The sequence below is a fragment of the Oxyura jamaicensis genome, chromosome 20, assembly GCF_011077185.1.
Source record: "Oxyura jamaicensis isolate SHBP4307 breed ruddy duck chromosome 20, BPBGC_Ojam_1.0, whole genome shotgun sequence".
Taxonomy (NCBI): Eukaryota; Metazoa; Chordata; class Aves; order Anseriformes; family Anatidae; genus Oxyura; species Oxyura jamaicensis.
Window position 1 is genome coordinate 12,351,282 of NC_048912.1, and position 20,992 is coordinate 12,372,273.

At 46.2% G+C, this 20,992-nt stretch overlaps 2 protein-coding genes across 7 annotated transcripts; one reads left to right on the forward strand and one right to left on the reverse strand.

Annotated features, from left to right (window-relative positions):
- Nucleotides 1-49: 49 nt before the first annotated feature.
- On the forward strand, nt 50-11,700 carry LSM14B (LSM family member 14B). 6 transcript variants are annotated; one of them, XM_035344296.1, is made up of 10 exons: nt 55-405; nt 4,753-4,916; nt 5,256-5,391; nt 5,850-5,966; nt 7,799-7,969; nt 8,092-8,172; nt 9,167-9,328; nt 9,506-9,659; nt 9,829-10,008; nt 10,352-11,700. In XM_035344296.1, the coding sequence occupies exons 1-9, from the start codon at nt 96-98 to the stop codon at nt 9,998-10,000; spliced, it is 1,467 nt and encodes a 488-aa protein (XP_035200187.1). In that variant the 5' UTR covers nt 55-95; the 3' UTR covers nt 10,001-10,008; nt 10,352-11,700. The 6 variants fall into 6 exon arrangements, with proteins under 6 accessions (XP_035200192.1, XP_035200193.1, XP_035200187.1 ...); XM_035344297.1 differs by having other exon boundaries at nt 8,095-8,172; XM_035344301.1 differs by lacking the exon at nt 9,167-9,328 and having other exon boundaries at nt 50-405.
- Nucleotides 11,701-13,295: 1,595 nt separating this feature from the next.
- PSMA7 (proteasome 20S subunit alpha 7) lies at nt 13,296-20,848 on the reverse strand. Its single transcript, XM_035344306.1, has 7 exons — nt 20,671-20,848; nt 18,798-18,924; nt 17,688-17,812; nt 16,343-16,465; nt 15,811-15,930; nt 15,192-15,254; nt 13,296-14,918 (listed from the first exon to the last, which is right to left on the reverse strand). Exons 1-7 carry the CDS (start codon nt 20,764-20,766, stop codon nt 14,826-14,828), a joined length of 747 nt encoding a protein of 248 aa, XP_035200197.1. The 5' UTR covers nt 20,767-20,848; the 3' UTR covers nt 13,296-14,825.
- Nucleotides 20,849-20,992: the final 144 nt, after the last annotated feature.

Here is a 20,992-nt window from a genome sequence, read left to right on the forward strand (position 1 = left end):
CCCCCCCCCCCCCCCCCCCCCCCCCCCCCCCCCCCCCCATCCCTCCGCGTCTGACCCCGTCTCCCGTCTGGTCAATAGCGGCGCGGCGACGGCGCATGCGCGGCGCGGGCCGCAGCACGCCCCCGCGCTGCCTCCCCCCCAGCGCGTCTCCCTCCGCCCTATATAAGGCGGGCGCGGCGGGGCTCCCGGCTCCGCAGTGTGCGTGGGCGGGCGGCGGCGGCGGTGGCACCCCCTCAGCGCGGCCTCCGCCCCTCACAGCGGCCCGGCCCCGGCCCGGCGGCGCCATGAGCTCGGGGACCCCCTACATCGGCAGCAAGATCAGCCTGATCTCCAAGGCGCAGATCCGCTATGAGGGCATCCTCTACACCATCGACACCGAGAACTCCACCGTGGCGCTGGCCAAGGGTGAGGCGGGGGGCTGTGAGGAGATATGGGGGTGGGGGACGGGGGAAGAGGGGCAGGGCCTAGCCCGGCGCTGTGAGGGGATGGGGGGGGTGGAGGGGGCTGCCTCGGGCCTGGCTGGGCCTGAACAATGAGCCTGGGCCTCGCCGCTGAGGTGCGGCCGGGGGCTGCCCGAGCCGGGGGGCCGAGCCCCGGGCCCGCAGCGCGGCGGCTCTCGGTGAGTCAGCAGCCGGAGCTGCCTCGGCCCCGGGGGCTCGGTGGGTGCCTGGCCCGCCCGGCAGGGGGGCTCCTTGGGGCTGGGGGGTGTCCCCGCCTGCCCGGGGGTGGCAGCGCTCTGAGGGGCTGGTTCTGTCCCCTCGCGTTGTTACCAAAAAAACTACGTGTTGGCGTTAAGGTTGGGTTTTCCCCTCTCGGCTCCAGCTGTGTGCCTGGCAGGTAGGCAGTGCTGGGTTTGAGTAGGGATGCAGGCCTCTGCTGGGGAGAGCAGCGTTGCTATTGGCACGTCTTTGTTCCTCTCGTGATCAATAATTGGGCTCTGCTCACGGTAAGAGGTTGGGAGCGAACGCACAGAGCTCTGTAGGGTGTCTGCACGTGGGGCTCGTTCGTCCTACCTGGCAGGCTGCTGCTCATCCAGGCTTTGCTCTTGGCCCCCTGTAGAAATAGTGATCTGTATCTCCTGCTGTGTGGTGTAATCTGGATTCAATTGTCACCTGTGCTGGGAGCCTCCTGTATTTACTCTCAGAAGAGCCTGTCCTATCTTGCTTAATCTCTCAAACAAGGTCTTATTTCTGTATTGCTGTTATGGTCCAACTCAGCTAGTCCAGCTAATGCATATCAGCTGTTTGTGTCCCTGAGTTATGTTCTTCTCTGTTCTGGAAGTTCAAACCTTCATCACTGCCTTCAACAACCCACCAGGATTGTCCAGAAACCAAACATCTATTGTCTCACGTGACTATCTGAAGATAGAACAAGCCGCTGGCTTGCCTGGTTCTCAGTTCCACCTGAGCAGCCTAGGCTGCAGTCTTGGTTCAGCGTACTGGTGTTTGGGTGGTGTTGAGCACCAGCACCTGAAACCTGCTGGTATTTAATCTGGAGTTAAGATGTGAGTTTTCACAAATTCACTTTTTCTAGGGCTGTTTGTCTAAATGCATAAACAGCTATTACCTGGAATTAATTGAGATAGCTCAGAAAGGATGCGGTTTCTTGTCAGTATGAGCAGAATGGCCTTCACCTTTCTTCAGCAGAAAGCAGGGATGGTTTCTCATGTAATTCTGGCTTCCATCTAGCACTTGCTACTGCGGAGCTGAAGTGGTATGTTTCAAAGCCATATGCGATGAAATGTTTTATGGTGTGAGAAAGCACGTGCTCTTTATAATCTGGCAGATCTTGTGTTTATTGGGCTCTCAGTGTTCAGTTTTGATGAACTGGAATTTCTGAGCAGTTACATGGAAAAATGCTCTTTTTTCCATTTGCTGCTTTAAACTTGACAGTGCAAAGCCTACTTTTTGTTGCAGTTCAGAGGCTTTTTTAAACTCTGAGACTTAATACCAAAATTAGCGTCAGAATTATGAACGCAGCAACGGTGCTGAAGTCAGTGACAGCAGTGCCAACGCTGTTTGGGTGGATTTGGTTGAAAGCATGTGGTCTCTGGGGGCTTAAAAGCACTGCCAACGACTGATGGGCAATTGATGTTCTCTAGATAGAGGGTAAATTATTGTTAAGCCCCAAATGCCAATGTCTATGGTTCAGACAACTTTAATACGGACTGCATGTATTAGGCTGTGCTTTTCTCTTGACTTTTATCATCCCAAATAGTACAAAGAATAACCTAGGTTGAAAGGAACCTCCGGAAGGAATCTGGTTCAGCCTCTTACTCAAAGCAGAGCTCACTTCAATTGATTTGAATGTTGTTCCTGTTAAATCTCAACATGTGCAACAACTTAGAACGCTGGATAAGAAGATTCCATGTGCATAATTAAGTGCTGTAAGAAAGTTAGCCATCTCGTTAGATGCTAAACTTAAATTACAAGCAGTGGTCAGAACACAGATAATGAGCCTCCTGTTGGCAGCGAACCCCAGTAACTTCACTTTCTACAGAAGCCTGAAGAAACTACAGGTTTTAAGCAAGAAACACCCGTGTGAGCTCTGCTTTCTAGACATCCAGTCCCTCTTGTTCTGTGTGCTTCCTGACTCGCCAGTGGTCTAGCTTTGAGTCCTACATGTGAATACAAACTGTGTCGTGGAGCGCTAGCTGCAGCACAGTGTGGGATTGATTTCCTGTTCATCTGTAAACAATAGTCACTGTAACTCTTCATGGGAGACAGCCCTTCAGTCCTCCCAGAAACCCGGAGCTGTGCTTTGGGCTGTGCCAAAAATCATTAAACACTTCAGATAGAGGGATGGGTGTGCTCAACTCCTAGAGGCCTCTCAAATGCCATCACTGCTGTTTTGTCTACAACAAGGACATCGTTTTCCACCCTTTCAGTTAGGAACCTTGAGCCCAGCCAACTGAGAGGCTGTCTGCACAGCTTCAGGCTCTGCAGGTCTGTATTTCTCCATGTGGCAAGTGACGGGCTGAGGGAAGGCATTGTGCTTTCCAAGCTAGCTGTGGGATTCTGCAGTAGCTCCTGGGTAGCTTTAACATCCATTGCCCTGAGCTGGATGCTGTAATAATCTAATCTTGAACAGGGATATCAGTATGGTTCATGTCTAAAAGGCTGTAAGTATTGCTTTAAGTTTATAATCTGCTTCTAGTTGACTAGGTTACAGTTGTAATACGATCAAACAGCAGCTGGAGATCTAAAATAACTTGGAGGCTTTTCTACCCTAGTAACTAATGGAAGATGGCATTCAGAGGAAGCAACTGACTGTGCTTGCACCAGTTAGGTATAAGCTGAGGTGCTAAGGAGTAACAGCAAGATTGGGACAGGTTTGGCATTGACCTGAGCTTACTGCTCCCTCTGAGCTCACATACGTGTTGGACGTTAGTGGGACTTAAAGACTGTGTGCTGCACGAACCCCTGTTTGATGGGGGAACTGCCTGGACACAGCTTTCTATCTTGAGGGCATCTTCTGGCGGTCCTGCCTACAGCCATCACTGCTTGTTAGTAAGTCAGTATTGCTACAGGATAGCAGGGATGCTCAGCAGGTGGATGGAGCTGGTCTGATTCTTGCAGCCCTCTTTCTGGGGGAGCTGTCCTCTATCGTCCATGTGACGGGGCTGTCTGTGCTTATCTGTCCAGCCGGGAAGTGGGAGTGGTGGCTGTCTGGCACACAACCACGGGCTGTGATATGGCAGGTGCTTGGGGAAGGTCTGGTTAGGATGGAATTTGTAAAGGTACTGCAGGACTGCTGCTGTGTCTTGGCTGAAAGGTTGGGTAGTTATGTGGTAACCTGCTAGAACTAAGTGATGCAACTCCAGCCTGGAATTCTTCCAGTGCCAGAGCACGTATATCAGGTGAATATGTGCTGGTGCTTATCTGAACTGACTGAGCTCCACGAAGATAGAAAACAACTAGGCTAGTAGGCTTGATAAACTTCTGTAAGTCGTGGCAAAAAAATCTGCATACGTGCTCATTCTCTAGCTAATTCCAGACTTTCATACTCCAGTGTCTAAAGTGACTGCTGCCTGTTTTCCTTCATCAACAGAGTAGTAAGTCAGAGTCTGACCTCTTCCTGTTTAATAGATTGAGTTAATTTACGCTCCTCCCTGGCAGCCACACAGTCAATTACTGCCTCTTTTCCACTCTAATGTGACATCATTCTGCTTAGTACCTGCTCAAGTGTTCTGGTGCCTGAAACTCAGCAAAGCCTCAGTAGGTACGAAGGTCTTAGATTTATCCCTTAAAAGGCTAAATATGAAACCGTTAGCGTGGAGCAGAGAGAATTTCAACAGTAACCTCTTGTCATTAATAATAATAAAAAATAACTGTATAAACTTATCTGTAAAAATCTCTGTGTAATAAATAACTGGAACCAAAGGTGCAAATTTGAGCTCTAATGTCTTCTACAATTTTTACCTACTGCCAGAGGCCTCTCCTGTGGTCTGCTGCAGTGGCAGTTGTCTCAAGCTGAGTGTGTGGATGGGATGGGGAGGGAAGGTGACTATGGCAGTACAGCGCTGTGGGGAAATTCTCGGGTTTTTAGGAGGCTTCTTTGCAACTGGTCTATGGTCGTCACCTTCACGGTTAGTTGTAAGCAAATATGTTTATGAAAAAGTTGGCATTTGAGAGATGTGTGGGATAAGGGGAGCCAAAGTATTACGAGAGCACTCTCTAATTGCGTAAGTTTTAACTTGTGTGGTGTTGTAAAGATAATAGTGGACTAATGGTAATCTTTCTAATGCTAAAGTGCGGTCCTTTGGTACTGAAGACCGGCCCACAGACAGACCTGCTCCTCCAAGAGAAGAAATCTATGAATACATTATTTTCCGAGGAAGCGACATCAAAGACATCACGGTCTGTGAACCTCCAAAAGCTCAACATACCCTGCCACAAGATCCTGCCATTGTTCAAGTAAGTTAGCCCCAAGTGGAGCTAGGCAGCTATGGTAAAACATTGCCGATGAGAGACTGGATTTTGATACAAAATGATAAAAGTGAAAGCCAGTCAGTGTCTCCAGGAATCTTCAGATTTTGGGAAGCATTCTGAATTTCATTTTAATGTTTAGATTAGCAGGATTAAACACTTCTGTCAACAAAACCTGAGAGAGTTTACTGGCTGAGAATGCGGGCAAACTAATGCTTCTCAGTGTTTACTTAAGCATTAATAATGCTGTACTGAAGTAAAGAATCACTACCAAAGCAAGTTGACTTCTGGACAGTGTAAATGGGAATGTACTTTGTCTTGTTACAGTCTTCACTGGGCTCTGCCTCCACATCCTCCTTTCAGCCACATGTGCCTTACAGCCCGTTTAGAGGTATGCCACCTTACAGCCAGCTTGCTGCCAGCTCTTTACTTAGCCAGCAGTACGCAGCTTCATTAGGTTTAGGTAAGTAAAGTTTTTACTTGCTAGAATAAAGGTGCGGTCCTTGTACGCAGCTACCGTGAAAGCAAATAACAGTAACTAATGCTGAATTCCTTGCCGAGTGTCAGGCTGCAGCAAGCAGTGAATAAGTTAACAACTTTGTGCAGCACTCTTATTGCAAGGAGGCCCATCCTTCATTGACTCATGCATACATGAGAGAGACTAAAGAGCTAAAGTTGTTTTTTTTTTTTTCTGAAAGTAATGTGAATACCTAACATTGAGGCCAGTTTATTTCTAGTCTAACATACCTTACACACACAGCGCACGTGAAAAGAACTTGTGTTCCCAGAGAGGACTAAATAAGCTGCTCTAATGCTGTTCTAGAGATTCTTGTATCTCTTTCCAAGTCCTTCAGATGTTTCACTACCTTGTATCTTATCCATATATCTTTTTGCTTTCTCTTCTTCCCTCTATCTCTTTAGAGAAATTGGTAAGCCCTCCAGCATCAGCAGCTGCTTCCAGCCCTAGTTCTTCTCCGTCTCCACAACCTGTTTCAGAGCCTGACATGTCTTCAGAGCCCCATCAGCTCTCTTCCAAGGGTAACAGCAGTTTGAGGACTCCAAATATTTGGAAGAACTGCATGGCACTTGCAAACAATCTGTTCTTGTTAACCCCCTCCTAGAATGATAGTACTTACATGGGTAATGCTAGTCAAACGAGTTTGTTCTTGGCTGTTGTTGCTTTTCCTTACATGAAGTATTACTTCCTCCTGTTCTAGAAATATCAATTAGAGGAAACAGGAGAAAGGAAAGTAAAGGACTGTGGATCCTCCTGTGTAAGTATCAGGAGAGGGCTGAGGCTTAGGGATGTTATGCTACATCCTGCCCAGGAGCATGCGTCAGCTTAAGGACTGGGTGAGGAATCAATGGGTCTTTCCTAGAAAGACAAGCACACTGCTTAAATTGTGGGTGGCCTTGCTGTTAAAAAATAACCTGGTAGAAAATTCAGGGGAATTGTTGTAATTGAGGAAACTTCAGGATATATTTTGTGCATGATGGGGCAGTGTACCTTGTCAAGACTCCCAATTAGTAAAGCATGACTAACAGTAAGCAATTTATGAGTTGTGGTAAGCTGAGGTAACAGTTCTGGGTGCTTGCTTCTATGCTTAAATGTAAAGGAGTTTGAGTAGGGATAACTAGACTGACCATCCTCAGAGCAGAGTCCAGGTGCAGCCTGCATTTAAACATGGTAATTAGTTTCATCTGTTTTTAACTTAAGCATGCATGCTTGTGTTGGCATGAAACTGTTTCTACTTACTTTCTGGTTTTAGCCACCTATCTGTACGTACTTTCTCAATATTCTGGCTAAGCTTTGAAACTTTCTCATGTTAAACTTGCACAGCAGCTTTGTCCTGTTGAATAATCCTTAGGCTGTGTCTGTCTTCCTTGCAAGTTTTCCAGGTGTACATAACTGGGAACCTGCATGATGTTACCTACTGGGTATATCTCATGTGGACTTGGGTGACCCAGAAGTGTCAGTGGCTTGGTTTGTGTGTACTCTTCAGCTTTTTCACTTTCCTTGCTCTTAAAGTGTATTCAGTTAAAGTTTGCTTCTGAGTGGTTCTTATGCATAACTACATAAAGCTGTAGTACTCCAAAACTTCTACTTAAATCTAGAATGCAGTATTTCTTCTGAGTACTGAAGACTGTCACTTTCTAATATAACTGGTGTAAGGTATACCAAACCATGAAAAGTATTTACATGTTTTGTAGTGTGAATAAATAAGCCTGGATGGAAGAGCAACAGAAGTCTTGGGTAACACTTTGGCCTTGACCAAGAAGGAATTTAAAAGGGTAACTTTGAGATCCTGGTCTGGTTTCAGGTTTTCTTTATCTGAAAGCTAACAATAAGCAATGACAGTACTTCAAGTAGCTGAAGGGCTTCTAAAATGGCTTACAAAATGGGATATTGTTGAGGTGGTTAAACTTTTGCAGCAAACTTTTTTTTTTTTGATGAAGTGGGGAAGCTTTCTTGAGTGATTTCAAAGTGGTAGGTCTTTTTTTTTTTTGCTTGAGATATAAAGTAATCATGTAAAGTACAATCCTGCATAACCAAAGATACACCTAGAAATCAAATTTTGCTATAAACTCTGAGACTGGCCTGGTTTGCTTATCTGAAGTGTCTCTTAATTTGGTTTAAGAAATAAATGTGCATTTTTTTTCTGATTTAAGGCTCTGGATTTGAGAGCCAAGGCTTGTTCCAGCAGCAGCGCCTTACCTAGTGTATATGCCACTTAAGCATAGCATGCAATGATAAACACACAAGGTTTTGAATAATTCTTGACAAAATGGCTTCTCCATAGGAGTGGGTAGGATTTGAATAACATCGGCATGCTGTCTGAGAGGCACTTAATCATTGGAATTTTTTCCAGGTGCTGGCTTTCCGCCTGTTCACCCAGTCCGCAAAAGCCCCATGGTAGAGCAGGCTGTTCAGACTGGCCCGGTTGACAACATGAATTCACAAAAACCGCCCCCAGTGAAAGTAACTCCAGGGGTTCAGCGCAACGGACGGCAGGTTCCGCAGAGCAACACTAAGACAAATGGTGTGTATGTACCACTCGATCCTTGAAGTGCCATTTCTAGGCATCCTTCAAAGGTGCATAGCAAGACTCAACTCTTCCAGTTTTGTTCTTGTGCTCCTTTATTGAGTTGCTTTCTTGTTCAGTAGATACAGTTCAGGCACCACCTGTGCAACCCCAAGGGCAGGTGAATGATGAAAACAGAAGACCTCAAAGGAGAAGATCGGGTAGGTTAACCTGACACCAAAGATTTGTTTTAGCTTATAAAAGCTAATATTGTTAATTTCAATGAAGGATTATTGGTCAGAATGCTGAGGGCAAAGTAAGGCTTGCTAAGTCTTTGGCCATCTAGAGATGCTTCCCTAAGAAAATAGATTCTGGGGCCATAGATGTTCAGAATGTCCAGGAACAAAATTCTGGTGTCTTCTGGAAACAGGAGCTACATCATAAAAAAAGATGCTGTGACTTGGCAGCAATAGATTTTTCTGAAACCTGATTTATTTATTTTTAGCTGGGAAGAGCAACCTGCTTAAAAATTTCATACTTGAAAGTAGATCTCTGGGATTTCTTGGTTCTGTAGAATACAATTCTTACCTTGAGACTGTAGTTTAAGCACAGGTCAAAAGAAAGTGAACTTCAAGGAGACATCCCTGCCCAAGCAAAATGGGAGAAGGCAGGAAACAGAAGTTGAGATGCTCAGAAGTTGAAATGTTATTTGGCTGAAGGCAGTGCTGTGGAAGGGGGATTATAGTGTTGTTGTTTTTTTTTTTTTCCAAAAAGGAGCTGGTAGCTTCTGCTTTACAACTATGAAACTACAAAGTATAAGCCCCCTTTGTGGCTAGATGACTCTTGGGTGTCTACTAACAGGTTTATAGACCATAGGTAACATGCTTGCAAATCAGCAAGCAGACTTGATAATTTGTCCCTTCCCTTAGCTTTACCTGGCATAGTACTTTTGTTTTCTGTCCTTGTCCTGAAGGGAAAGTTGGACATGCTCTGTCTTAGTGGTAAGACTGATGTTCAGGAATGCTTTTCAGAAAGTTAAAATATTGCTGTAATATGTTTTCTACAGCCAAGTTCAGAAGTTACTTTCAAAGAGGTTACTAACCACAGGACTGGAAGCCAGAAACTCCTGAGTTCTAATCCTGGTTTCCTCTGGTCTTGAGCAAGTCATTTAACCTCCCTGCACGTTACCAAGTGTTTAAACTCTCCTGCTTTCAGGAAACAGGAGAACCAGAAATCGTTCTAGAGGACAAAACAGACCAACTACTGTGAAGGAAAATACAATAAAGTTTGAAGGTGACTTTGACTTTGAAAGTGCAAATGCACAATTCAACAGAGAGGAACTTGATAAAGAATTCAAGAAGAAACTAAACTTTAAAGGTTTGTGGCTTCATTAAATATGAATTGCTGAGCTAGTAGTAAACACTGCATAGAAAAACATGCTGAGAAATCGTGTGATTACATGTGGCAGCATCTCAAATCTTGTTTGAGGGAGCAAGAGAACAGATGGCTCTTCGGTATGCCTCAAGGAGGTGTAATGCATTTTATTATCTTCAGATGACAAAGCAGAGACAGGGGAAGAGAAAGGGGACCCTGGAGTGGCAACTCAAAACAATGATGGTAGTGCAGAGGAGGACCTTCTGGGACCCAACTGCTATTATGATAAATCCAAGTCTTTCTTTGACAACATCTCATCAGAACTGAAATCTAGGTGAGTATGTCTATTAAAACTTGTAACTAAAATAGCATGAAAAGCTAGACATGTAACATGGTATAACGTGTAACTTGTAAAAGTCTCAAAATGCAAGAAAAAACAGGAAAATCAACAGAATATTCAGAAGGGAGTATGGCCACACAAATCTGAACGTTGTCTTGTTCAGTTCTAGACGTACCACATGGGCTGAAGAAAGGAAACTCAACACTGAGACATTTGGAGTGTCTGGCCGGTTCCTTCGTGGCCGCAGCTTTCGTGGTGGATTTCGAGGTGGAAGGGGTACCGGAGCAGCAAGGCGAAACCAAACCACTCACAGAGCTGGTACTGGCAGAGTGTAACTGCAGAGGCAAGTTTTTTTAGCAGGAATAAATACTGACCCTGAGCTAGGCTTGTTGCAAAACAGTTCAGGTAAAGAACAAGAGACCTCATCTTGCTCTCCAGTCTCTGATACATCAGTAATTGTTCCTTACTGTGTCTGATCTGCCTTTATAAGTCATGGAAGGGAAATAACAGTGGTTTTAATTTTTCTGGGGTTAACCTTCTGCCTGTTCCAGAAAGTGAGAGCTATTTCTTTCAGTGAGACTTTCCAGCCAAACACTTCAGTTGATAAATGAATATAAACTTTTGTTGCTTTTTCTCAGGCTTGATATCCAGGGGATCTTCCCTAATTCTGCCTTTTTCCTGCGTAGGTTCTAACTTCTCTCCTGAGAGGATGAAACTGTACATAGAAAGAAAACAACCAACTGCTGCACTAATGTGGGAAAATGGTTCATATTGTTTACTGTCTCAGCTCAAGTGACAGAACTTCATGTACTACTGCTTATATTCTGGACTTATTTTGGACCAGCAACTGTCAGCTGGAGTATTCTTTGGAAGAGGGAATGTGTTCAGGGGTACCTTCTTCAGGGTGTCTTTTCTTTGTTTTTTTTTTTTTTCTTTTTAAGTGCAGACTAACTTACATGGTTCTTCTTTCTGGGTCTCTCAAAGGCTGCTGTAGTCTAAGCTCAAAGTCAGACTCCTTTTCTGAACCCTGAAGAAGATAAATCATGGTATTTTAACATGGAACCAAAGCTCACTTGAAATAAACCAGCTAACTTGTTTGTTCTGAGTAACCAAATGAATTCTTTGGTGCTGCTGGTCTTACTGTTCTTGGCAGCATGTGTGAAGTAGCACTTGGCATCTGAAAAAGTGGATTCCTGGTGCAGGGGAGTTATGTATATTGTCACTTGGGAATACTGGATTGTTGATCATGTAGTAGTGTAAATGACTGTACAACTGTTTGCCACCTGGTACTGATGTGGAGGTACAGCAGGTTCGCGCAGAGCTGTGACTCTCCCTCGAGTTAAGGGTGCTGGGCACTCCTCAGAGGCTTCGAGCTTCTCACCAGGGTGGGGCAGGGCGGGAGGGCAGCGTGCTGTGTCCTCCGCAGGACGGGGCAGCGGGGACACACCGCTGCTGTGTGCACCGAGTGGATGTGCACCGAGTGGAGAGTCCGTGGCAGCAGCTGGCTGCCGGGGGCCTGGAGCTCCGGCTTCTTGCCTCGGTGCGTACCTCGTTCATCTGGTACTGAATGCAAACAGTTCTCTGTACACTAGTAGACTGTGGTGGAACACTATGGAATGTTTTCATTAGGAATGGGGAGTCCATATAATGAAGCTTAACAGATGGGCATGTTTAAGTTGTTTCCTCTATACCCCCATACTGTAAATAGTTTAGTTGTTTTTCTTTTGTTTTTAAAATCTGTATGTGGGGAGAGGGGCTGGGAGGGAAGGGGTTACATTTGTTTGCATGAATAAGTGGGTTAAATTGCTATAGGCATGTGTCCCTTTTTTGGTTGGTAGGGAATTTTGTTGAAAAAGCACCTTGATGACTGAACCCCTTACATAGCTAGAATTTTTTAGTTATGCATTGACTTAGGTTACTGTAAAAGCTTGGATTTATTTTTGTAGGACTTTCTTGCTAAGAATTAGAACATAGCAGTGGGGCTGCTCTTTGGAGTAATGTAAATTGTAATTATAATAAACATGTAAATGTTTAATGTTTTCCTCCTACTTTGTTCTGTCCATCATCAGCCTGTACAACTTGTCAGATGCCCGTCAGCAGGGCTCAAATTGGTCAGAGGAAACTGACGGGAAGGGTTGTGCAGTGTTTGGAAAGGGCGCCCAAAACCTCTGGTGCAGCTGCTGAATGCCAGTGTTAGTGGTATCCTGTGTTCCCTCCCCTGTGGGAGGTCTGGGTGTTGAGGATTCGCCCGAAGGAATGGTGTTGAGGCCCGAAGGAATGGTGCTGTGGCCTAAACTGCCCTGAGCGCTCAGCCTGAGTCTGTGCTGGGGTAGCTTAACAAGAGCTTGTTCTGGGTGGTGATGCTTCTGGTTTGGTAGCCACAACTGCCTTTACCTGGGCTCAAAGCAGCTCATAGGGTGTGTGCTGAAATAGCTTATTTGGGAGCTGCTGCAAGCCTCTAATTTCTGTGATGGCAAAACAGCCACTGGGATGCTGCAGTGTAAGATGGAATTGCATTGCCAAATTGAACTGAGCGGTGAGTGCTTCGGAGCTTGTCCTGTGTGGCTGTGGTGACATGAGAAATCAACAGCAATGTCCCTGTAATTCCTTTTTAAGGCAGTAGCTCCCTTTGTTCTGCACTTGACCTCAATCTGATACACAAGACACAACCAGTGCTGCTGACACTCCTGAAGCTGCTGGCTTGTGGGCATATCTTGGCCCCTCTGAGCTGAGCGCGGTACCTGGCTTGCTCTGTGGCAGCGGTGTGGGGACAACTGGCGGCTGCTGAATGCTGGGGCTCGTTCCCTGCTTGTCCTCATCTGCCAGGAGCGTTCATTCCAGTGCGGTCTGTGGCAGACAGCTGCCCACAGGGCTGCCTTGCAGCCCTATCAGCTTTCATGGGGAAGATTCCTGACACGAGGGGAAGATAGTGCAGAAAAACAAACCATTCTTTTCAAAACTCTTGTCTGAGGACCGATAAATGAACTGACACGGTACTCAGGATCTCCATTTCTCTAGTTTGTGGTCTCATGCTTTCCTGAGCAGGGGAAAGTACTGCAGCTTCCCTGTCCTTGATTCCTGTATCACACAGCCCACACTTTGCTTTGCAGGAGTTAGCTGTAAACAGCTTAGCTGTGGTGTGCTGGGCCAGGGAAAGCATGTGAGTTACTGCGGTGTTACTGCGAGTGGAACAGAAACAGGAGCCTTCTCGCCTGCCTCCCAGGGAGTGCTGCACATCCTGCTGCAGGTCCTGCTGCCTGGCTCTGGGAGCTGAGCTCCATGGCACAGGGTGCTGACAAGCCGCTTTCGGTCTCTAATTTGCTTCTGGTGTAAGCTCTTGCTTTATACCTGTAGAACTCCTTGCCAATAACAGAAGAGCTGCTTTCAAAGGCTCTTCTAATTCTTGTTTCAACCACTCACCAGATAGGAATAGGGAAGCTTTTTTTTTTAAGAAATCGGCACCTCTCACTGCTGCAGCAGGTAGTGAGGAGCCCTGTAGGTGAGAGCTCTTGAGGGGAGGCTTCCATGAAGTGGGAAGCAGTGCTAAGCACCAAGCCATGACTGGCCCCCTTCCTGACAGCTTCCCCTCAGTGCTGGGAGTAAACAGATTCCCTCAGGCGTACAGATGCAATGGGCAAAGCCTTTTATTGTGCACAACTTCAGGGCTGTAGGAAAAGACAAACAGTGCTGCAGAAAAAAAACTTACAACTTTTAATGTGGAGACAGGAAAAAGGGGCCAGGGTCAGTGATGCCCCCTGTGCAGCATAAAGGATGGGAGACCCCCTCTTGTACAGCCACCTCCTGGTTCAGAGCAGCACACACCCAGAACCCCACCTGGTCTAAGCACCACAGGATAAAACCCTTACCAGGAAAAGCCTTAACTGGGCTAAAGCAAGACTCCAGCTCCACCCCCTGCCCCTTTTTTGTTTTCTGTGTGTTGCACAAAGCCTTAGACTAATCAACAGGGCTGAGCTCGACCTGTTGGGATCAGCTTCCTTACAGAGCAGGGATGGTGAAAGCAGGTGAGTCAACTAGAAAGGGCTTTTCAAAGGCCAGAACTGAGGATGTTGGAGGTGCTACAACGCAGATAGCTATCCAACTAAACTTTCCTAGGTGGGTATTCACTCATCTCCCCTTCAGGCTCTTCTTGTGTTACCTGCCACTTTTAAAGGTATCATTATACACACTGCTGTTATATACACACTGTTTACTAGTCAGTGAATAGAATAGAGAGTGTCCAGAGCAGATCCTGTCTCAAGTGCAGTGTGATTTTGGTGCCCAGCAGTGCAGAGCTAGGCCTGTGTTATCGCTTACAGGAGAGTGATTGATCTGCCTCTGCTGAGAGGAAGAGAAATGGCAGAGAAAGCTGCTTAAATTGTGATGAGGCTAGACCAGAGAGAGCAACACCTGTCCTGGGGGGTAAGGCATGTGGAAGAAGCAGGATGAGGGTAAATACAAAAGAATAAACTGGAGTAGAGCTTTATCATTCAACTGTTGCATGTAACATTTCTGAAGTTATTTTTAGCATTAGGAAGCTACTGGTCTACAAATCCCCTAGTGGGCAATCACAACACCAACACTTTATTCTAAACCCGATGAATCATGCAAAGTCTATGCAAGTAGCAAGTCATGCACTCCTCTGTTATGACATGCTTTCAGAAAAGTCAGCGCTCATGCTGGTTTCCTCAAAACACTGCACCTTGGAGTCTTTGTAGTGTAAGTCAAGCACCTAGCACTACTTGTTCAGAAGCTTCATGTCTGGGCTCAAACCCTCTAAATGTGAAGATGCTGGGGGGAAACACAGTTCTGTACTAGTAGCTGTGGTCTCTTAAGGCCAGTGCACGCTTGAGACAACCACTAAAAAAAAAGAACTGAGCCTGTTCAATGACTCTCACATTAAGTGAGGTGTTAGAAGAAAACAACTGCAAACAAAGTTCCTCCTTTAATGGATGGCTACTGCTGTTTTGTAGCCAATTGATTCTTGGTAATTAATATAAGGAACAGACGGATTTTTTTAAAATAAGAGCTTAAAAAAAATCAGTAGGTTTATTGTAGGTCTCAAGAGGGGCACAGTATCAATAATGGAATGCCTACACCGTGTCTATACAGAGTAACCCATTGCTTGAATTAAAAAGCAGCTAAGCAGTTGAGTTTTGTTCATCATGATGTTTTCTTCTGTTTTTTCTTTTCATTTTCTTCCTTTTCTTTTTCAATTTCAGCAACATACTTCTCAATTTCTTCGGGGCTTAGAATCTTAAAAGAAAAAAGTGACCCTTAAGATACTAATACATCTCAGAGGCTTTTATTTAAGCGATTCTAACTCTGACATGGAAAGAAAGTTAACTGCTGTTTATAGAGACACAGGTACATTGTGCAGACACAACAACATTCCTTGGCCACTAATACGAAATAGAAATATTTGTCAGTGCAGAAAGTGAGATTACGGACTGGAAGTTAGGGCAGCTCTACAACAGCACTATCAGAGAAACGGGCTACAGGGGGAGAAAAGCAAAACAAGGCTTTTACCTTCAGCGGCTGATCTCGTCTCATAACAGCCAGCTCGATGTTCTTCCCACCGGACTGCACAACCTTAACAACAGTTGGGGCAGGCATTAGGAGCAGGTCCATTAATTATTCTAATGACCCCCTTTCAGAGGGCAGGGAAGTACCCCACTCTTTAGCTCTAAGCTCTCTAGCCCCGTAGTGGTGTAACAATCCCCACCCACCCCCCAGAAAAGGGGCCCTCCTGGCCTCAGTGCACTCAGGTGGTGCTGAAGAGAACCACAGTTCCCCAGTCTGACTTTGGGTTGAAGTTTTCTACATCTTAGATTTTAAGGCAAAAGCAAAACATGCACTAAGCCTCATATGCAGCATCTTTAGTTAATTTACTTTAGTTGCCAGAACTCAAACCTGTTTTCTTCCCTAGACAACTGCAAGCAACTCCTTGCATGCAAGCTACAGCGACGGTTACCTGAAGCACTCTGAACCTTGAATGTAACCCCGCACAACGTATATTTATAGCCTACAATTAGGACAGTTTTCATAGGTACTTTTCTACTACTGTATGAAGATTTTGGTGTTCGCACATTTAAGGAGTTAATCCAAAGAGAGTGAGAGTCACACAAGCGTTCTGAAGCTGACTCACCTCGAGAAGAGCCTTGATAACGAGTTTAATAGTTAGATCATCTGTTTCAATGGCTTCATCAGTGTAGTTTTTCTCCAGGAATTCACGTACAGATTTAGCTCCTCTGCCAATGGCATTAGCCTGGAAACGGTGAGGGGAAGAAAAAATAGTACAGAAGTTTGGGGGAAAAAAGACCTAATTTACACAATAAGCAAGAAATAGGAGTTGTGCAATTATAAGATCCAAAACCCTTTTGTGGTCACCATGTATTTTTCAGGAGACTGAACACCTCACTTCCCCCACATCACTCACAAAGACAGTAGTCAGGCACAGGTACGGATTTGGTAAACAAACAAAAAACACAATAAGATTTCCAAGTAGAGCTGAGCTGCACACTGCCATTCCCAGTCAATGTGATTGTTGTGGATCTTTGCTGCTGTGAGCCAGCACCATCTGGTCACTTAGATCTCCTTTCTACGTCAGTCCCTCTTTAAAGGAGGCATTAACTCTTGGATATTTAATTATTTATCCATAAGAGATGGAATCAACTCACCTTCCAAGCATGGTATGTGCCAGAGGGATCGGTCTGGTACAGCCGGGGGGTTCCATCAAAGTCAAATCCCACAATCAGAGCAGAAATACCAAAAGGTCTGCGACCGTTGCTCTGAGTGTACCTCTGATCAGAAAGAAGAGACGTTCATTTCATAAGTAGTTCTACACATTTTTAAAAGTAAAAAGCAGAGACTGTAGATGTTACAACCAAAAAAGGCATCAGAAGTATTTTAGGAGGCTTTCTTACTGATCTACCTATTAAAGTTAGGATTCCATATCCTATAGTATGCCATAAGCAAAGCAAGTAAAGTGAGCAAGTAACTGCTCAATCCCTTCTCCTAACATCTGTTCAGGTTTTCTGCATGATTACAGCTATCAGGAAGCATCTCTCCTGGCAGCTGCTGCGAGACAGACAGCTCTAGCAACACCGTGCGTTGACAACATGCTCAGGAAGCCAAAAAGGAGGATGACAATTAAACACAAAGCCAATTTTCACCAACAATTTGCAACAATTCCATGAGTTACAAAGCATGGTATCATCTGTGATGACAGCTGGCTGCAGGAAAAACAGCGTTAAAGCCCTTTTACTGGCTTTGCAAAGCAGTTGCCACATCAGGCACCAGAAGTGCCCCCAGGCAAGGAGGCCCCACGCTGGCAGCCTTATGGCAGCAGTGACAGTGTGCCAGAATGAAAGACAAGCGTGGGATTACTGTGAAGGAACACTGACACTTTGGAAAGTGGTATTCTGCTCTGGCAGGCAGGTAATTATTACAAGAATTCCACTATCACTATACTAACATGTCTGTGTAAAGTAGACTATTGCTAGTCCCAACAGGTGCTGAAAATTATTCTAATACACCAGCAAATTAATAATTTTAATCATAGAATGCAGTTGGGCATCTTTTGGACACTAAATTGCTTAAAATTCAGGAATATGAAATATAAAAATATATTAAGTGCTGCACTGCTTTGCTCCCCTCTTATCACTCCCTGCAACGTCCCAGAGGAAGGAAAACTACAGCAGGAGCCACGAGGATGTTTTGGCGGTAACACAGCGCTGGCATCCTGAGAGTGCACTAAAGCTGCAGATTAGCAAAGTGTTCCTGATAACATCACAAATGTGCTCACGCAGCCACTACAAGTACTAATTTGTTTCATCTTTGGAAGAAAACTACTAATCAATCCCATTACGACATTTCTGCTTCCAGAAAACCACCACAAAGTGCTGTGTTGCACTGCTTTTTACCAGCTAAGCAGAACGTGGCCAGGAGAGACCTTTTACTCGTGCAGGCTGAGGCACAGTTCACCAGGACATATTTTAAACATCTCCGTGTGGTACAACATACCTGCTTCAGGCTGGCGATGTAGCGTGTGATGTACTCCACGGTGACAGGATCCTCCACGGTCAGCCGGTGGCTCTGACACTCCACGCGAGCTCTATTTATAACTATCCTGGCATCAGCTGTGAGCCCTGAAACGACAGCGCACTCGCTATGCTCAGAGGCAGGCTCCGTACCACACGCACAAACAAAACAACTACGCTCGCCCTAAACGGCTGACAGGGACAGTGTCAACAGTAGTGGTAAAAAGCAAACAAGAGATCATTATTTCGCAGGTTTCCTGAGCAAGGACAGCATTTAAAAGACAATCACAGGAACTTCATGCAGCAAAATTGCACCATTTTTGTTTACAGCTTTCATGTTTGTGAGTGAAATAACACACAATTTTGAGCCAGGCCATCAGACCACTACTGACAGGCTGAAAGCACTCCATCGAACAGCAAATTAGCGAAGCAATTTCAGTTCTCACATGCTTTGGTTCTATTTATTATGCGATCTGCCACTCTCAGTTCTGCGACTTGTTTCTACAACACAACTCCAGCTTGTGACCCCACCTGCACGCGTGACAATCCTTAGCTGAGAAGGAGAAGCTGGAGAGCAGGAGAGCAGGAGAAGCTGGCCAAGCCTATCACTCCTGCACGCTACGTCTAAAAAATACTATTTTTGCCTGCTAAATCTCCTCTTAAAGCATTATTAATGCTGAAAGACTCTGAATTACTTGAGGATGGGAAAGATTTTCTGAAATACATTTTCTCTCCAATTGCGTTGTTTTTAAACTTTCATGCCTTCTGTTTAAGCTCTGATCAGTGGAAATTGAGGCATCTGGAACAGGAAGATCGTGGAACTAAACTATTTATGCTTCAAACATAACTGTTCATGCAGAAGGAATTTTCTGAAGTTGAAGATGGAAGCTTATTCTTTGTTTTATGCAATTTAGCTTTTTTGGCTTGATGCTTGTGGGAAATAAGTCCCTGCAACTGATAAAAGGTTCTTACTGCTCCTGTAATACAGCTAGCCAGTTACGCTAAGTATGTTACGTCCTCAGAATCCATAAACCTACTGAAGGTGCTCCCGTAACTGCTGCGCCTAACCCAAAATCCTGGAGACTTCACACACCTGCAAAAGCCATGCAGACGTTGTCATCGAGAGCACAGATCTTCCGCACAGTCCTTTCATCCTGAAGTTTTGCCACAGACTTCTTTTCCACTCCAAGAACAACAATATCCTTCCCTCTGACTCCAACCTTCAATGCAGTAAAAGAGGGAAAAAAATAAAACAGTTAAGCTAGGCCTGAAGAACCTGGTAGTTGCAGACTTTACTGAAATGATTATTAGGGAAGAGGGGGGAAAAAAAATCACACAAAAACACATTATAAGCATGATTTCAACTTGAAGCCAGTATTTTGTTTCCTATTGCTACAACCTGGAAAAGAACTGACGTAACCAAAATTACATTAGGCTCCCGAGTGCAGTTTCACAATCAGCTGTCACCAATTTAAATCTGTGCAGCTCCTAAGAGAGAGATTCCCTCTCCTCCCACTGACCATTTTCCCCGACACCACCGTTAGTATTCCTGCAGCCAGAGGCAGGATCAACAACAAAACTGCCACTGTGACTGGTCTGCTGATACTGCTCGAGTCACAACTAAAACCACTTAAGACTAGACCAAACAAAATGTGCAAGCAGGCGGTCAGCAGGCTGCTTCTTTACCGTACGAATTCACACTTCAAGTGTGTGTTTTCCAGCATTATGGAAGGGGAAAAAAAAAAAGTCACCCTTTCATACTTCTCTTTCCACTGCTTCTCACAGGGTGACAGGAACCAGTCATTTCTTATGAGTGCCCCCTCTGTTATATTACAGATGTTTCTAAAACATTAAACTCAATCAACTACCTGACAAGAGACAAGACAGAGGTAGATTACATTAGGTGTTAGCTCCACTTTTACAAGGTTTTTAATAGCAAGTTCTTTTGAAACACCAGGAATCACGCCTTAATTGAGCAAAAGTCTGGGGCAACTGGAAGACTGAAACTGGCAGCCAGAAATCGGGTCTACACGCCTTTACTGATACATTTCCCAACCCACTGGGAATCAGCACATTTCACTAGGATACAATATTACCATTTTACCACGTGCAAAATTACAGAACCAAGGATTATTACTGTCCTGTAGCTCTGCCGCAGTCTTGCAGGTTTGAGGGTCTTGCTCCCCGTGGCAGGGGTGAGGCTGCTGTGCTAACTCAGCCTCCTGAGGCAGCACAGCACGCTGAGGAGCGGTCAATCCACAGCTGCCATAGCACTCCCACCACACCAGGGCACCCACCTTGTGCTCCTGCCAAGCAAACAAAAAGCCCAACGCGCCCCCTGCAACAGGTGGGGAACTGAGGCAGAGCCCTGCACACAACACAGCACCCGCTCTGGAAGCGGCAGCACTTTTAGGCAGCTCCAAAGCCGCTGTTGAGCTGTGCAGCCCCCTACCACCACTGTCACTCCCTAAACCACGTCCCTAAACACCAGTCCAGCCTTCCCTTGAACACCCTCAGGAACGGTGACTTCACCACCTCCCCGAGCAGCCCGTCCCAATGCCTGACTACTCTTTCTGAAAAGAAATATCTCCTATTTCCATCCTGAACCTCCCCTGGTGCAACTTGAGGCCATTCCCTCTGCTCCTATCCCCAGTTCCCTGTGAGAAGAGGCCAACCCCTGGCTGCGGGTGCCCCAAACCCGGCGGTGCTCACGGCCAGGCCGGACGAGGCCCTGAGCAACCCGACCTAATTAATGGATGGCTTCCTTACCTGTAGCAGTGGCTGGAGCTGGATGGCTTTTCAGTCCCCTTCTCCAGCTGCTCGGTGCCCCCGGGAGCCCCTTTTCAGGCCCCTTCCCCGGCCGCCCCCTCCCCACGCTCCCGGCCTCTCCCTCAGGCCCAGGCCCGGCCTCCCCTCAGCCAGCCGGGCTTCGGGAGCCGCCCTGCCGCCTCTCGGCCTTCACTCACCGCCGTGGAGCCCTTCTTCACCGCCTCCTGGGCGTACTCCACCTGGAAGAGGTGCCCGTCCGGGGAGAAGACGGTGATGGCCCGGTCGTAGCTCATGGCCGCCGCCTCCCTCAGAACAGCACACTCATCCCCCCGCCCGCTTCCGGGATACGCCAACGGCGCCCCCTGCGCCAACTGCGTACGCTGCAGCCTCGGCGGCGGAGGAGAGGCAACGCGGCCGCGGCTGCGCACTTAGCGTACGCATGCAGCGCTGCGCACTCGGCGTAATCAGCCCGCGTAGGCGAGCGGCGCTGCGCACTCGGCGTAGGAGGCTCCAACCTGG

Coding starts and splice junctions, on each gene's coding strand:
- LSM14B (XM_035344296.1), top strand. CDS start 96: ATGCGCGGCGCGGGCCGCAGCACGCCCCCGCGCTGCCTCCCCCCCAGC. Junction 406..4,752: donor CACCGTGGCGCTGGCCAAGG/GTGAGGCGGGGG, acceptor CTAATGCTAAAG/TGCGGTCCTTTGGTACTGAA. Junction 9,329..9,505: donor GAAGAAACTAAACTTTAAAG/GTTTGTGGCTTC, acceptor TATTATCTTCAG/ATGACAAAGCAGAGACAGGG.
- PSMA7 (XM_035344306.1), bottom strand. CDS start 20,766: ATGAGCTACGACCGGGCCATCACCGTCTTCTCCCCGGACGGGCACCTC. Junction 18,925..20,670: donor TGAAGAAGGGCTCCACGGCG/GTGAGTGAAGGC, acceptor ACTGCATTGAAG/GTTGGAGTCAGAGGGAAGGA. Junction 16,466..17,687: donor ACATCGCCAGCCTGAAGCAG/GTATGTTGTACC, acceptor CTTTCTGATCAG/AGGTACACTCAGAGCAACGG.